The following is a 15,702-nucleotide window of genomic DNA, read 5'->3' as shown; positions in this document are numbered from 1 at the left end:
AATCCCAACATGATTTTTGAGATTTAGTATACATACTCAAACCGGAGGTTTCATCTCTCCAGTTGGGATGGGCGAATTTTTTCGCTTTGTTTTGCCGAAAAAATGACGCCAATAGACTTGTATGGTGTTGTGCGTCAAAATAAAAAGACGCGCGTCAAAAGAATTTCGCCGCACTACAAAATTTTTGACGCCTATAGACTTTAATGGGCATCTGCGACATTTTGCCGGTGGCAAGTTTATGGCAAAACGAAACTTGCCCATCCCTACTCTCCAGCTCAGATTTAGCTAGACACCACTAAAATGAATAGCAATTGGTTAATCGTATTATGGAAATTGGATCCTGAATTTTGTCTCACATCATTCCAACTATTCAAGTTGTCATCTGTCTCCTCAAATAGCTTGACACTGCATGTAATGCTAGGATTTGATACAATTATAACAAATGCACACTTTTTTTTGTTTGAAAGGCCCCCATTAAAAATATTTCGTAAACTGCCAGTTAATAAAATGACCTTTTAGTACAACATAGACAATGCTATTCTGAGACAATTTACCATGTGACTTCATTTTGTTTTTTAAATTAGATATGATTTTTATTCTGTATCACTTTAGTTTGCAATTTCAGTAACAACCAGGCAGTGGTGTTGAGAGACTGCAATTTGAATAGAAGAGGGCCTGAATAGAAAAATAAGTGATAAAAACCAATAATAAAATTATACTCTCAAACCAGTGTTCCCTCTAATTCCTTTTTGGCTATGTGCCCACAAAAAAAAAAAACATTTTGTGTGCACATTTTATAGTTGTTTGCGCAGTTTAAAAAATTGTGTGCTCAGGTCAAAACTAATTCCAAGATTTTGTGTTTTCACCCAACATTCTTTGTGTGCAGTTTCGTGGCTGCTGGGGTCAAGGACATCTCATTGAAAAACTGGACAGAGGCAGATAATTTAAAAACTTTAATAAAAAAAAAAAGAAAGGCCACTTAAAAAGTAGCTAGGAATGGGACATTCGTGAACACACTAAGGGGCAAATTCACTAAGCAGCGAAAATGTGCTAGCGACGCCTTCGCAGGGCGCCGCTAATTCACTAAAATCAGAAGTTGCACTCAGGGAAGCGAAAGGTAGCAAAGTTGCGCTAGCGTTAATTAGACAAGCAAAGCGGAGTTACGCTAGCAATGCCTAATTTGCATATGGTTAAAGTACAATGGACGTATATGTAGCAGCAAATACATTACACTACACAAGCCTGGGAAAGCTTCATAAAATAAAATAGAGGTGTTATTTTGCCCTATACATGTGCCCACTGTATAGTTTAGGTGTCATATGTTAGGAAATGTAGGGGGGAAGAAGGGTACCCCCAAAAAAATTGACGATCTTTTTCAGCCTATCACCCTTAAAGGAAAACTATACCCCCAAACAATGTAGGTCTCTATTAAAAGATACTGATTAAAACAGCTCATGTGTAAAACCCTGCTTCATGTAAATGAACCATTATCATAATAATATACTTTTTTAGTAGTATGTCCCATTCGGTAATCATAAATAGAAAATTGCCATTTTAAAAAATAAGGGCCGCCCCCTGAGATCGTAAGATTCACTGTGCACACATACAAACCACATGTAAGGTCACATGAGCCAATTAACAGGCAGAGTTCTGCCTTTTGCTTCCTCACTTCTTCCTGTTACAGTTAGTGTTGTAGTATTTCTGGTCAGGTGATCTCTGAGGCAGCACAGATAGTCACGAAATGGTGGTTCAAGGCAAGAGATGTAAAAGGGCAATATTTATGTAAATATATATTCCAGTTTGGTAAGATTCTTTAATATGTCATTCAATTTGATATAAACTATCTGTTGCTTAAGTATTCATTTTGGGGGTATAGTTTTCCTTTAATAAAGGAAAAGACGGCAGTTTTTTTTTTAAGCAATCCCTACCTACTCTACTGCGCCTGGTCTGAGGTGGCGAAGGCAAGTCTGGCGCAAGAGGTAACGTTCAGGAAAATTCACAAGTTATTGAATTAGCTTAGTTACGTCCCTTCACCATAGCGCAACTTTGCCTTGCGTAAGGGTGCGAAGTAGCGCTAGAGTAGGTCCACATCGCTAGCGAATTTACGCCAGCGCCTGTTAGTAAATCGGCGAAGTAACGAAATGACGTCACGCTGGCGAATTTGCGCTAGCTGCTTCGCGCTTTACTGAATTTGCCCCTAAAAGTTGTCTTGAAGGTGTTAATTTTAGGAAATTTGAGATACTGTAAGCATATTGATGATGTGCGATAACATGATTTTGATAAATGTGACCATAGTTTATAGATTTAAACAGCAGAATTATTCTTTGATTTATTCACCAAATATCAGTTTTAACCATGCTATATACTATACTTTGCTATACACAGCCCCCTCCCCAAAACTATATATACCTTTTTCGAAAGAGCAATTGGCTTTTGCCTATATACATGCATTCCCTCAAATCACACAAATAAAAACACCAGAGAGGAAAAAGTCACTTCCCAGTCTTTATTTCCACCCGATTGGCCTTCAATGAGGGGAGCATACATTTGGAAACACAGATGAAGAGAAAGGAAGTTTGGAGATGATGACAAGTCAGACACCCACAGCAATTAGTGCCTCTCTTTTTAATTGGTTATCTGGACCAGGTGCTTACAGGTTTAGACTTGGGTAAACCACTAGTAACAGACAGAACCAGTTAGTAAATTCACAGAAAAGTGTCTGGCCTACATTGTACCTGATTCAGAAAGAGGAAAGTTGCCATTTTAGTTGGTAATCAAATTTACAACAGGAGCAGAAAGACATGAAAAAAAAATACCAGGATGGCCACAGATCACGTTAGCCCATCAATTAGAAAGACATTTGACTTGCAAAAAAACCTTGCAACTGGCTCATTACTCTTGTTTAAAGCTACCAGTGTGTTTAGGTACATTCTTATTGTAGAGGTTTTCACAAATTCAAAAGCCTCCTCAGATGAGCAAACATTGGGTGTGCAATATCTGCACAATTATCGGACTCATTTTAAAACAAAACAAGACACTGATGTAGGCAAAACAGAGCAATGGCGAGCAGGTTTACAAGCAAACACGTCAGTTTGGATTGCATGCTTCATAAACTGTTCAATACAAATTTGGCAAACTACCCACTGTAGAACAAACAATTCCACTTTCCAGACTTTTGTTCCTTTACAAAATCATCACTTCATGGTCCACATACTTTTTAGAAAGCTTCTCATCAATGTGACACTAATTTAAGGGTCAGACAGGTCCCCCTCATGTAGGACTTTAGCAGCAGATTTTTGTTTTCTCTTTCGGATACATGTTTGGGTTCTGCATATTAGAAAAACTGAAAGCAAATATAAGAAGCCTTAGTAAATAAGACGTAGAAGTGGGATGGGTCAAAAATATACATTATTCCCCACCCTATTTCTTAGGAATAAGAAACAAATATGTCCCCAGCCACCAACGTGGTGTAAGTGCTTTAAGCATGTGCGTGCGGACAACGGCCTAAATGTTTCATGTCTCAGGACAAACTACCAATAGGCTTTGGTAAAGACAGAACAATGGTAAACATCGGAGAGTGGGTAAGCTTAGGAAAGACTGGACTTCCAAGTGCCCATTTTGAAAACCGCAGTAACAGTGAAACCTTTTAAAACAGAAGCACAAAGGTAATACAGCACACCGAGAGAGAGAGCTAAACTCCAGGCAAAGTTAAACTTCCAGCCATGCCTATTCAGTGGTAAATTGCGCATCTGGTAACCTGTATCCAATTACAGTTAGACCACAAAATTGCAAACTCAGGTTAATATTACCAGCAATGTAATATTACAGTACAAATTAAAGCCACCCGATCTAAAGGCAAGGCAGTTACTACATGTAGACCGGCTGTTTGCTTAAGTAACCCTCATTTTTAAAGATGCCAATTAAATAAAGCTTTGGACCTGTAGTAGGAGCTAAAATCTACATTTAAACCCACCGAGAAGCTGGCGCTGTAAGGACTCGCCAGATGGCTTGGGCTCTTTCCTTTGTTCCGTAAGCCAAATAGGACCAGCAGAACAGGTTAGAGATCCCACGCTAAGAACAGATATATTACAAACATTAAAAGAAAGGCAAGTCACAGGCTGGAACAAGTTGTTAACTATGCCTGGAGGGTCGGTATAGAGCGTGCATCAGTGCCCAGCCCTCCTTTTCTCCTGTTGTTTAGTGATGAAGTATTTAAAGAACTCATACACAGACCATGCAATGGCTGTGGAGGGCACTTGATAGATTACCCTGGCCTGAACCCCTCGGAAGTAGGCAGTAATCCCACCCACTTTGTAAACCGTCCTGATGGCATTAGCCATGCCTGTGATATGTCCACTTATGTTAGAGGAATTCAAAGCCAGAGATTCCTGTGTGTTGAGCAAGGTCTTGCAAACATCCAGTGGAGTCGTGGCAGCAGCAGCCACGGCTCCAGCACAGGCTCCAGAGAGCATGTGGGAGGTTGGGTTGTATTGTCTGTAAGGATTTAAGTGCTCCTGCAGGAACTCGTAGGTCATGAAGTGGATGGCCTGGAAGGGGATATTCATAGTCAGTTGGGTTGTGTAGCTTCTGTAAAAGGCACCAGCACCCTCAGTTTGCCACACCGCCCTCATACAGTCCGTCACTTTGCGATAGGGTGAATTGTACATCTGCATCCTCTGCTTTATCACTTTTGTGGAGCAAATGTATAGGATGTAGGCCAAGGCCAGATGTGAAAATTTGCCAGTGGTTGGGAGAAAAAAAAGGAGAGAGAAAAAACAGTTAATCATTTAATGCCCTTAAACGATGATAGGGACCCCCAGTGCATCAACCTCACATACAGTTCTGTTTAGATATATAGCCATTCAAAATCAGAAGCTGCAAAAAAATGCAGGTGATGGGTTTCTACACCGAACAGCATTGCAGCAATTAGCCACATACATGCTGATCTTGCAACTCTCTAGCCTGTGTCCTAGGTACAGAATATAGTACTTATTTTTCTAAAATGACTTCTCTGTTTCAGCATTTGGAAGTTGTAGTGATATCAGATAACCCAAACACCGGCAAGCTGTTCCCTGCACCTGTCAAACTTACAGACAGTGAGGGAGGTGCTGGTTTAAGTTAACTTTTAGGGGCACATTTACTTAGCTTGATTGAAGGAATAGAATAAAAAATACTTCGAATTTCGAAGTGTTTTTTTGCCTACTTCGACCTTCGAATTGAACAATTCGAACTAAAAATCGTTCGACTATTCGATAGTCGAAGTACTGTCTCTTTAAAAAAAACTTTGACCCCCTACTTCACCAAGTAAAACCTACCAAACATCAATGTTAGCCTATGGGGAAGGTCCCCATAGGTTTTCTAACAAATTTCTGGTCAAAGAAAAATCGCTCAATCGATGGATTAAAATCCTTCGATCGAGCGATTTTTCCTACGAATTGCGGTAAATCCTTCAACTTCGATATTTAATTAACCCTCGATATTCGACCCTAAGTAAATGTGCCCCTTTGTATGTTATAGAATGGTCATTTCTAAGCAATTTTAAGTAGTTTAATAATTTGCCTTTTTCTTCTGACTTTGTAAAAGCTACACATTTATTGTTATTGCTTTTTAGCAATAAGTACTTTTTATTACTTATCTTTCCCTGTCCCATATTCCTGTCTATTATTAAAATCAATGCACCATTGCTAGGGTAATTTGGACGCTACCAACCAGATTGCTGAACCTGCAAATTGGAGCCCTGCTGAATAAAAAGCTAAATAACTCGAACGCCACAAATAAAAAATGGAAGCCAATTGCAGATTGTTTTAGAATATCACATTCTACATCATACTAAAAGTTAACTCAAAGGTGAACAACACAACCAAAAACTGTCTCTAGCTCAGCACAGTCTATTCTCAATTCACTGATTTAGTCACTATGGGCAAAGTCAAAGTTCTAATAGGGGGGGGGGGGTTGGGTTACTGTGCCTTTTAGTGGTTTAGGAGACCTAGTGTATGCTCAAATTGTTTTACTTTGAAGAAATCATGCTATTTATCCAAGGGTCAAGTGTCATTGAAAGCTTGTCATTATTTAGTACACATGCACTTTTACATACTCCATATACTCTCCTACTCTTAGTTGCAAACTTGTGGATTTACAGAATTATCAATGGCTGTAGCATCAAATATGAACCAGTGGAAGAGCAATAACACCCTCACCTTCAGCAGGATTCATTGCTGCATCATGTAACAGCGTTGCAACACATCCGGCTGCCCCTGGAAAAGAGAAACGGTCAGCAATAATGTGATTGTATGCCAAATACAAGTGCATTTAACTGCTGGTGCAGACTTACACCTGCCTGGTGTTGTACAGTAGTTGCTGCTCAATGTGCTATGCTGAATATTTTTGTATAATTTGTATGGAGAACAGCGGAACATACTTTCTGCTATAAGTTTTAAGTGGGCCAAGCGAGTTTCCTAAAAACGGTGCACAGAAAGGAGCACTCGTATGTACGTAGCAGTCATTTTAGCAAGTTAGTGCTTTGGTTAGACAACACAGTTTAAAAGTATAAGCTACTATGTGCTTGTTTGGAAGCAGCAGTCATGTAAAAAGATAATAATGGAATAGTGCACATTGTTAAAGTGCTGTATAGATGTAAATGACTGCACAATGTGCAAATATATCTGGCCTTGAAAAAGGATCCAAACAATGCAATATTAGCACAAGCACCAATATAAAAACAGTAAATATTATAAGCAAAGATGTTCCAACTTCAGTCCTCCAGATGCAGCAAACTAACTCCCACTGCACTAAGCCAGTCAATAGAGGATTAAAGTTTTAGTTGTGTAGCAGCAGAAGGGGCTACAGGCGAGACATGCAATGCTTAATACTATGCAATTTTCACTTTATATGTTTACTTAAACTAAAGCCAAACTCACATGGGAAAGATAAAGGAGTTACGTATTACCTGCTCCCCAAAGCATGTGCTGCACTGAAATGGCTACCAACATGTTTTGTTTTATCCAGATAAGACTTGGTGCTACAGATGTCTTCACTGCTCTTTACATAGCCTTAAAGTCTTACATATCTTGCGTGACTGTAATATGCCTAACCACTGGGAGGTGTTATATACTGCAACATGAAGTTGTAACGGTTGGGGCAAGGGCACATCCAGGCTTTTATTTTTGCAGGAGGGAAGGGGACCCGCTTTTAGATGAACACTCCCATTGACAGGCCTGCCGACACCTTTTGGAGAGCTACATGGAGCAGAGGGTGGCAAGATAATGCATACATTCACATTTTTGTGCATATCTCTGCTCCGTGTACTTCCCAACAGGCCCATTTTGGACCTGTCAATGTAGCAGACTGGCTTTCCTTCTCTTTTTAAAGAAAAAAAAACCACCACCACTACTTAGTGTGCCCTACAGCTTTGGATGTCATTCAAAAAAACAAAAGTTTAGCACATACATCCTCCAAAAGCATAGTCTGCTGCAGGTTAAGTGTCTTAAGGTGAAGTAACCCAGCTATTTGTTGACAAATATGACTTATTGATTGGTTAATATATATGATTATACCTATAACTAATTCCTGCACGTTTAACTACAATAAAATCAGTTTTTTAGGGTCCCCAACCGACAGAAAAAAAGGATTTAAGGCCAGATTTTTTTGGGGGTGGGGGGGGGTGCTCATCTGTATTCTGGCACTCTCCTATTCTTCATTCAAATATCCAGACCGTAGAAGTGACTAGGAACTAAAAGTTTATAGGGGTCACAAACACTCCAGCAGTAAGATTTGTTTTTAAGTAAAATTGGTCCAAGCAAAGTGCTCAAGGACTTTGCAATCCAGTTTTTTACTGTAAGATCTAAATAAATGTAAGTGGCCAGTTTCAGCTTGGACAGGACAAGTGCTGCTCTACATAGAGAAGAAGGGAGAATTGCAAGATAACATTGGCAAGTTTTCTTTACAGAAAAGGGGGATAAACATAAGGAATAGTCTTATAAATATATATGAATTTGGGCGTACATGCCTATTTATGGTAGAGCCGTATGGACAATTTTACCATACTGCCCAACCATATATGGCCAGTCAGGGGAATGTCGGATTCACTAATCCTGTGATCCTATTAGATTGAGGATTATTGTGGAAAACCTACACTGGTTAGCTAGCAGTGAAGCAAAAAGCGTCCGCATTCTGCAGCTCCTGCTCACTTCAGATAATTCAGGTAATTGTTCCAAACAGAACAGTACAAAAGGTGTATGACTATGTACAGTATCCAGTGGCCCACCTTTAAGGAACAGTAACATCAAAAAAATTATATTTTAAAGTAATAAAAATATAATGCAGTGTTGCCCTGCACTGGTAAAACTGATCTGCTTCAGAAACACTGCAATTGTTTATATAAATAAGCTGCTGTGTAGCAATGGGGGCAGCCATTTAAAAGATAAAAGACTTAGGTTACACAGCAGATAAGCTCTGTAGAACATAATAACAACATTAGTTTCCTCCATGGCTACACAGCAGCTGGTTTATATGAACTATAGTAGTGTTTCTGATGCAAACAGATCAGTTTTGCCAGAGCAGGGAAACTGTGCAAGATATTTTCATTACTTTATAACACTTCATTTTTTAGTGCAACTATTCCTAAACACACACCAGATAAAGTCAAAAGAAAAATTAAGCACTTAATGGCTAACATGTTATTTTCCCTGATTACATATTATGGCACACGGGCAGATTCTGGGAGATTTAATCACCTGGCGACTAATCGCCTCTTCTGCGGGGCAACAATTTTCCCGAACTGCCTTCCCCCTGCCATAATGAGAAAACGCCAGCGCCAGTGCACTCGCGGCGCTTCTATTTCCAAAGTTAATTTGTGAGGGAACTTCGGAAATCGAAGTGCCGCTAATACATTGGCGCTGGCGTTTTCTCATTATGGCGGAAGGCTGCTCAGGGAGATTGTCACCCCACAGAACAGGCGATTAGTTGGCAAGCGACTAAATCTCTCCGAATCTGCCCGTGTGCTAGCTCCCTAAGAGCCCAAGTAATAAAGTGCAATTCCTGTCTGTGATCCAAAATGGACCTGATGTTTACTCGCCTCAGAACACCACTGTGGCCAAATTTTACTTATGCTGGAGAATTCATGCCCCCGTTCCAAATGGAAAGGTTTTCCCAAGGCAATATCTTCTACATACAAGATGATGTAAATGTTAACTATCTGCGCTTTGCTATTAAAGGGTTCCTACACATATTTGGCTTTGAACAAACTACAATAATTCAGAGGGTGGAGGGCTGGCAAAGCTTCACAAAAACCTATACTCACAAACAAGTTGATGCAGTACACTTCTTTCTAACCACAGTAGCCTGTTTGTCTACTGCACAGTTATTGCTCCTTTTGGTCCAGTATTCAAAGTAATCTAAACTACAAAGAAACACATACTGGCTCAACTGTGTTCTTATGCTCTAAGGGGTCTCTAGCCTGTCTCTGAAACCCAAAGCATTAACATGACCAATTCAAAATCTTGCAACTTTTAAACTAAAATTAGAAGATTTAACAAATCAATAGTAGATGTTCTGGAATTGGCAAAGACAGAAATCACTCAGCCCAGTAGACACTGCTTCCATTTTAGATGCCCTCCAAATTTTGATTTCCAGAGATCTAATGCTGGCATAGAGCTGCGTGCATAGGAGCAGTCTGAACGAATCAAAAATCAGAAGACGACACGTGTCTGGTACACAAATCAAGTCTGTGTTGAAAGGTTAGGTGCTGTTTCTATACACTACAAATGCCCCGACAGTAAAAAGTCTAAGGTTTTGTGGAGGCATGTTGTGCCTAAACTGTGCCCCCCTGAGCTTCCGCCAGTCTATTTCAGTCTAGTCATATGAGGCTCCTGTGATCACTGTTCAACAGCAACGATTTTTTTATGCTGATACACTGGAATGTATTTGCTTTCAACAAGAACGTAGTAACGATGTAAACTTGCTGCAGGCATCCTTAGAAAACAAGGCTTCTACAGCACACCCTCTCAGCAGTCTTATGAGTGCCATCGCCTCCACTGAGTGAAACCTTTTAACCCTTCAAAGTCACTTGGGAGTCAGGGTTCCAAATAACGTCCACATAAAGTTCAGCAGAGTGTTAGTAAAGTTAAGGCACTGGCAGACAGGAGTGTGTGTTTTCGTGTTCCTAAAATTGGTAGATTTATACTGTGGTTACACATTAGTTTAAAAAATGGGAATATTGCATCTTCTACATAATTATGTGTCAGTTCAGAACATTGTAATTTCTAGGTGCAAACCAGGGATACAAGTTTGCACACAAACATCGCAGTCGCTTAAAGAAAGGGACTCGTCATTCTGTATGTGTATTTAAGTGTAATTTGAAACTAGGACCATTGTAGTTTTTTTCCCTGCACTTCAGGCAGTGTTACAGGACCAAAGTAATGCTCTTAAGGAGCCATAATTGCAGGCCACTAGGAGAATGTGAAGTGGATTAGTGTGAGATTGCATGGTTATTTTGTGCCAAGTTGCCTGAAAAAAAAAATATGTAAAAAGAAAAATTGTCAGAAATGTCTTGGCAACAGATACTTGTTTAACAAAAAGGAAAACCGAAGAGTTATGCAGGACAGGAATAGTCAGTACCATTAGCAATATGGGAATTGCCCCCAGGGTGGATAATGTCACTCAATGTCTTTTTTAACTTTTCATAGCAGGCAAAGTAGAGAGCATGGGCAGGGCCTGCTCCTGTTGCAGTAACATTCAGTCCTCTCAATGGTCTCCAGAAGCCTTCGGTTCGGACGATTTTAGACAGGGCATCCATTACATTTCGGTAACGGGCAGCAGGATCTGGCTGAAGACTTTGCATGCGGGTCTAAAACAAAAGAAAATGGTTAAGAATGACAGACCTTGAAACAGCTTGGCTGTGCACCTCTATATGCAACAGTATTTATGTTTTGTGTGTCTTGATTCTGTATCGGCTCCTGTACAGCCAGCATAAAGCAAGAAAGTTAAAGCTAAACTTGAATAGGGTGAACATGTGATCAGTGCGAGTTCTCCAGTCTCTAATTATCTGATTCACTTGTGTGTGTGCCTTTTGGGCGACGGTTTATTAAACATGTCTTGAGACCCACCAGTGCTCATACTATAGAACCAGGCAGACTAATTTATAATGAACAAATATTTCTAAAGCACAAAGCTTAGCAATTAGCACAACCTAGCCATCCAGCAACTAAACTCTCATATCCAACATTGATTAATTCATTATCCCTGATTGTAGCTATTAAAAGTTACAACCCACCCAAAAAAAACAAAACAAAACGATCAACTTAAAGCAAAGAAGTCTTATTAGACACTGTTAAATCATAGTACAGACATTTGGTAATCAAATACCAACGCCACCTTAAAGGAGAACTAAACCCTAAGAAAGAATGCGGCTAAAAATGCCATATTTTATATACTGAACTTATTGCTCCAGCCTAAAGTTTCAGCTAAACTTAGGGATTGTCACAAATTATCAAGCAGAAAAAGGTTTGTCAGTAATATAAGATGATGTTACAGGGTGAATTATTAAATTCTGATGCTAGTTGCACTGGTTTCTGTGCTGCCATGTAGTAATTATCTGTATTAATCACTAATCAGCCTTATATTGTGACATTTATATTATATGTGTACTGTATAGTCGGTCCTAAAAGCTCAGTAAGTGACAGCAGCACGGAGCATGTGCAGTGAATCAACAGAAAAGAAGATAGGGAGCTACAGGGGCATCTTTGGAGACACAGATCTTTACTGCTAAAGGACTGTGGTTGCCTTGAGCTGGTACAGAAGCCCAAAACATCATGTACAATATTTCTAGCTACTTCTTTAATTAGGTTTTAGTTCTCCTTTAAATCTAGGTACCTTGGCTATTCAGAAGGCAATTATTGTTGTGTTTTTTTGGTTTCATAATTTTCAGCTTATCTTAACATGATCTGAAGCTATTCAGTTCAGTCCCCAAAACCACGATTCCAAAGTATATACCCGTGTACAGATTAGTCAGAGGATCCTGTAGGCTTTTCACAAAGTTTAAGTATTCTTGTTTATGCCAAGGATTTGTCTCTGAAAATGAACACGTATTTTACAGAGAAATTGCTTAATGCTGTAATTATAACATCAAGGGTTACTGGAATCTCAGCCTGTTGTCTGTAAGATGGTGGCTCAAGTACACTACACCCACATGAGTGGAAATACCAAGCCTGGGCTCCCTGCAATAAAACGTCTACAAAATGTAATCAAAACCCCTGCATACAAGTCTAAAAAAAAAAAAAAAAAAAAATGGCTCAGGAACGGACGCTAGTAACATATGCAAAAACACAGCAGCCTGTGCACAAGCTAATGCCACGGTCAATATTCACATGGAAGATTGTGGATATCATAAAATAGATGGAGGGGATGAGGAGTTTTACAAAATTTGCCCATGGGCAGTAACCCATGGCAACCAACAAAATTGCTGCATGCAATATTCTACTTGCAGCTGGCTTTAAAAAGCTACTCACTGATTGGTTGCTATAGGTACCTGTCCATGGGCAAATTTGCCCAGTGTTGATATATGAGCCCCACCATTTGTTGAGGGAAAACTAATTAACAAAAACAGACAAGGAGGCAACACCCATTTTACTGTATGCCTCAATCTGTTTTAAACATCTTTTAAAGCTTATTCAATAGAGATTTCACAATAAACAGGTTTATGCAACTTACTGCTAGGTTCATCTAGTTCCTGCTTGTCTATGACCAATCACAGCATATTATGCAACAAATTCAGTTGCTTTATGTAAAGGCAAAAAAATAAAATTGAATTTTTTACTTTATTTAATGAAAAAGAACCAATTTCCAATATATTTTAATTAAAAAATGTGTTTTATAATAAACCTGACTATATGCAGTGAAATTCCCCCTTTGTTTTATATGGTCTGACTGCTGCAGATGCTACATTTTAGACAGTCCCTAACTGCTCTGCAGGGAAACAATCATACTTTCGAACGGCAGGCAGGAGAGCAACCCCCACCTTACTTCCCAGAACTCGAGCAGCTTTGTTTGTTTCCCTGTAGAGCAGCCAGCGACTATGTAGAGATTTGTATCTGCAGACCCAGTGCAGTCTCCATATGCCGATTATTAATCAGTCTTGCTGTATTGACTTCTATGCCAGAAATTATTTGACTTGTGCTGTTTTGGTATATTATGACGATCCCTAAGCCCAGACTACACTGAGCATGTGCGTAGTCTTGGTCTTGCAAAGATGTTTAACAAAGTAACAAGATGACAGCCCCTGCGGCCAACTTTAAAATCATAAATCATTTGTTTAGATAGGCTTCTGGTGCAGTAAGTTCATGTTTATGTTTAGTGTACAAAATACAGCATTTCTAGCATTATTCTATGTTAGACTTAAGTCAGGGGCGCTCCACCAACTAGGCGAGTTGAGACACAAAAATGCCGCTCTTGGTAACCTGGTAGCGGAAATTCGGCTTTTCTAGTGCAAAGAGAGCAATTCTAGCAACTGTACCGCCCACTACCCCATTTGTCGCGATGTGGACCGCCCCTGACCCCCTCCGGCACTGAAAGGTGAGTGCTGTGGGGAGAAAATGAAGGCAGCCTCAGGCGGCAAAATTGACAGAATCGCCCGACATTTGCAAAAACACAGCAGCCTGTGCACAAGCTAATGCCACAGTCAATATTCACATGGAAGATTGTGGATATTATAAAATAGATGGAGGGGATGAGGAGTTTTACAAAATTTGCCCATGGGCAGTAACCCATGGCAACCAACCAAATTGCTGCATTCGTTGTTCTACTTGCAGCTGGCTTTAAAAAGCTACTCACTGATTGGTTGCTATAGGTACCTGTCCATGGGCAAATTTGCCCAGTGTTGATAAATGAGCCCCACCATTTGTTGAGGGAAAACAAGCTGCCAAAAACAGACAAGGAGGCAACACCCATTTTACTGTATGCCTCAATCTGTTTTAAACAGGTTTTAAACAGCTTTTAAAGCTTATTCAATAGAGATGTCATAATAAACAGGTTTGTGCAACTTACTGCTAGGTTCATCTAGTTCCTGCTTGTTTATGACCAATCACAGCATATTATGCAACAAAATCAGTTGCTTAAAGGGGATGTAAAGGCAAAAAAATAAAATCAATTTTTTTACTTTATTTAATGAAAAAGAACCTATTTCCAATATACTTTAACTAAAAAATGTGTACCGTTTTATAATAAACCTGACTATATGCAGTGAAATTCCCCTTTGTTTTATATGCTCTGACTGTTGCAAATAGTACATTTTAGAAAGTCCCTAACTGCTCTGCAGGGAAACAATCATACTTTCGAACGGCAGGCAGGAGAGCACCCCCCACCTTACTTCCCAGAACTCGAGCAGCTTTGTTTGTTTCCCTGTAGAGCAGCCGGCGACTATGTAGAGATTTGTATCCGCAGACCCAGTGCAGTCTCCATATGCCGATTATTAATCAGTCTTGTTGTATTGGCTTCTACACGGTAACAGCCCCCTGCGGCCAACTTTAAAAGCATAAATCATTTGTTTAAATAGGCTTCTGGTGCAGTAAATTCATATTTATGTTTAGTGTACAAAATACAGCATTTCTAGCATTATTCTATGTAAGACTTTAGTCAGGGGCGCTCCACCAACGAGGCGAGTTGAGACATAAAAAGTGCTGAAATTAAAGGGCTGGTTCACCCTACGGACACGTTCCTATAAAAATGATAGGAACGTATCAGTATCAAGTATGTGCTGCACCCAAAATAGTCCCCCCCCCCACAAAGCTGCCCCCAGCCCCACGAAGCTTAGTGCAGTGAAAAGATAGAGCTAATTATCTACTGGGACTGCTTTCACAGTGTTCAACCTGCAGCTGGTTGAAAAAAAAAATGATCGCTGATTGGTCGGAGTGGCCTTTCTGTGACTGAAGCACAAAGTATGGGAATTCCTATCTGTGGGTGCAGCACGGGCGTCGGGGGTTGCCTATTGATCTATGAATGAACAGCAAAAAAATTAAAAATCTGTTTTCGTGAGTGAACAAGACACGTGGGCGCCATGCTTGCGGTTCCCCCCATGTCATTGGAATATGGTACGTTCCATTGCGCCCACTCTCACCTTGACACAGTCTACAGGGTACATAAGGCAGTGCTCCATGACCCCAGCCACGGCCCCTGCGAGCATGTGCGTCGTCACATTAGATCCATCCGGCAGCGCTTCGTACTCGGGTTCGTTGTCCTTAGAGGCCAACTCTAGGATGCGGCTGCTCGTAGACTCGAAAGCTAATGGTCCCCCTGAGCCACCTTCAGACTCAAGCACGCTGGGCCCTGCTGCTGACCAGCCGCTCCTGACCCAAGCACCCAATACTCGCCCAGGATCTCCGGCAGCGGCGGTCCGTTCCTTTAGCACAGCCTCCAACTCCATCTTGCAGTGCCCGGGCTGCTCACGGCCACCGATCCGGGCCCTTGAACGCCGCTGCCGGATTCGAGGTAGACCCGACACCGCCGTGGTGGCGCAACCTCGGGGCCTGACGACACGCCCATCCAGCATCCATTGGACACCGAGGCGGAGCCAGTTGCATAATCACTTTACTGATTGGCTGCCGGCAGTGCTATTCATTATTTCGACAGCCCTACAGGCCGCCTCACTGTCCTTTGGCGCTCTCCTTTTTTACTGCGCAGAGATTGGTTTGGACAGGTAGGCGGGTCGAAATT

At 40.7% G+C, this 15,702-nt stretch overlaps 2 protein-coding genes across 2 annotated transcripts; both read right to left on the bottom strand.

The window, feature by feature from the left end:
• Positions 1–2,492: 2,492 nt before the first annotated feature.
• Positions 2,493–8,798, bottom strand: LOC108697466 (mitoferrin-2-like). The gene is made up of 3 exons (XM_018227518.2): positions 6,947–8,798; positions 6,198–6,254; positions 2,493–4,687 (listed from the first exon to the last, which is right to left on the bottom strand). Exons 1-3 carry the CDS (start codon positions 6,987–6,989, stop codon positions 4,167–4,169), a joined length of 621 nt encoding a protein of 206 aa, XP_018083007.1. The 5' UTR covers positions 6,990–8,798; the 3' UTR covers positions 2,493–4,166.
• A 907-nt stretch (positions 8,799–9,705) lies between these two features.
• On the bottom strand, positions 9,706–15,456 carry slc25a28.S (solute carrier family 25 member 28 S homeolog). The gene is given in 2 exon segments (NM_001092860.1): positions 9,706–10,843; positions 15,107–15,456. Coding segments are annotated over 2 exon segments (561 nt in total). The 5' UTR covers positions 15,413–15,456; the 3' UTR covers positions 9,706–10,588.
• Positions 15,457–15,702: the final 246 nt, after the last annotated feature.

The sequence above is a fragment of the Xenopus laevis genome, chromosome 7S, assembly GCF_017654675.1.
Source record: "Xenopus laevis strain J_2021 chromosome 7S, Xenopus_laevis_v10.1, whole genome shotgun sequence".
Taxonomy (NCBI): Eukaryota; Metazoa; Chordata; class Amphibia; order Anura; family Pipidae; genus Xenopus; species Xenopus laevis.
This window is presented reverse-complemented; position numbering and strand designations above follow the sequence as displayed.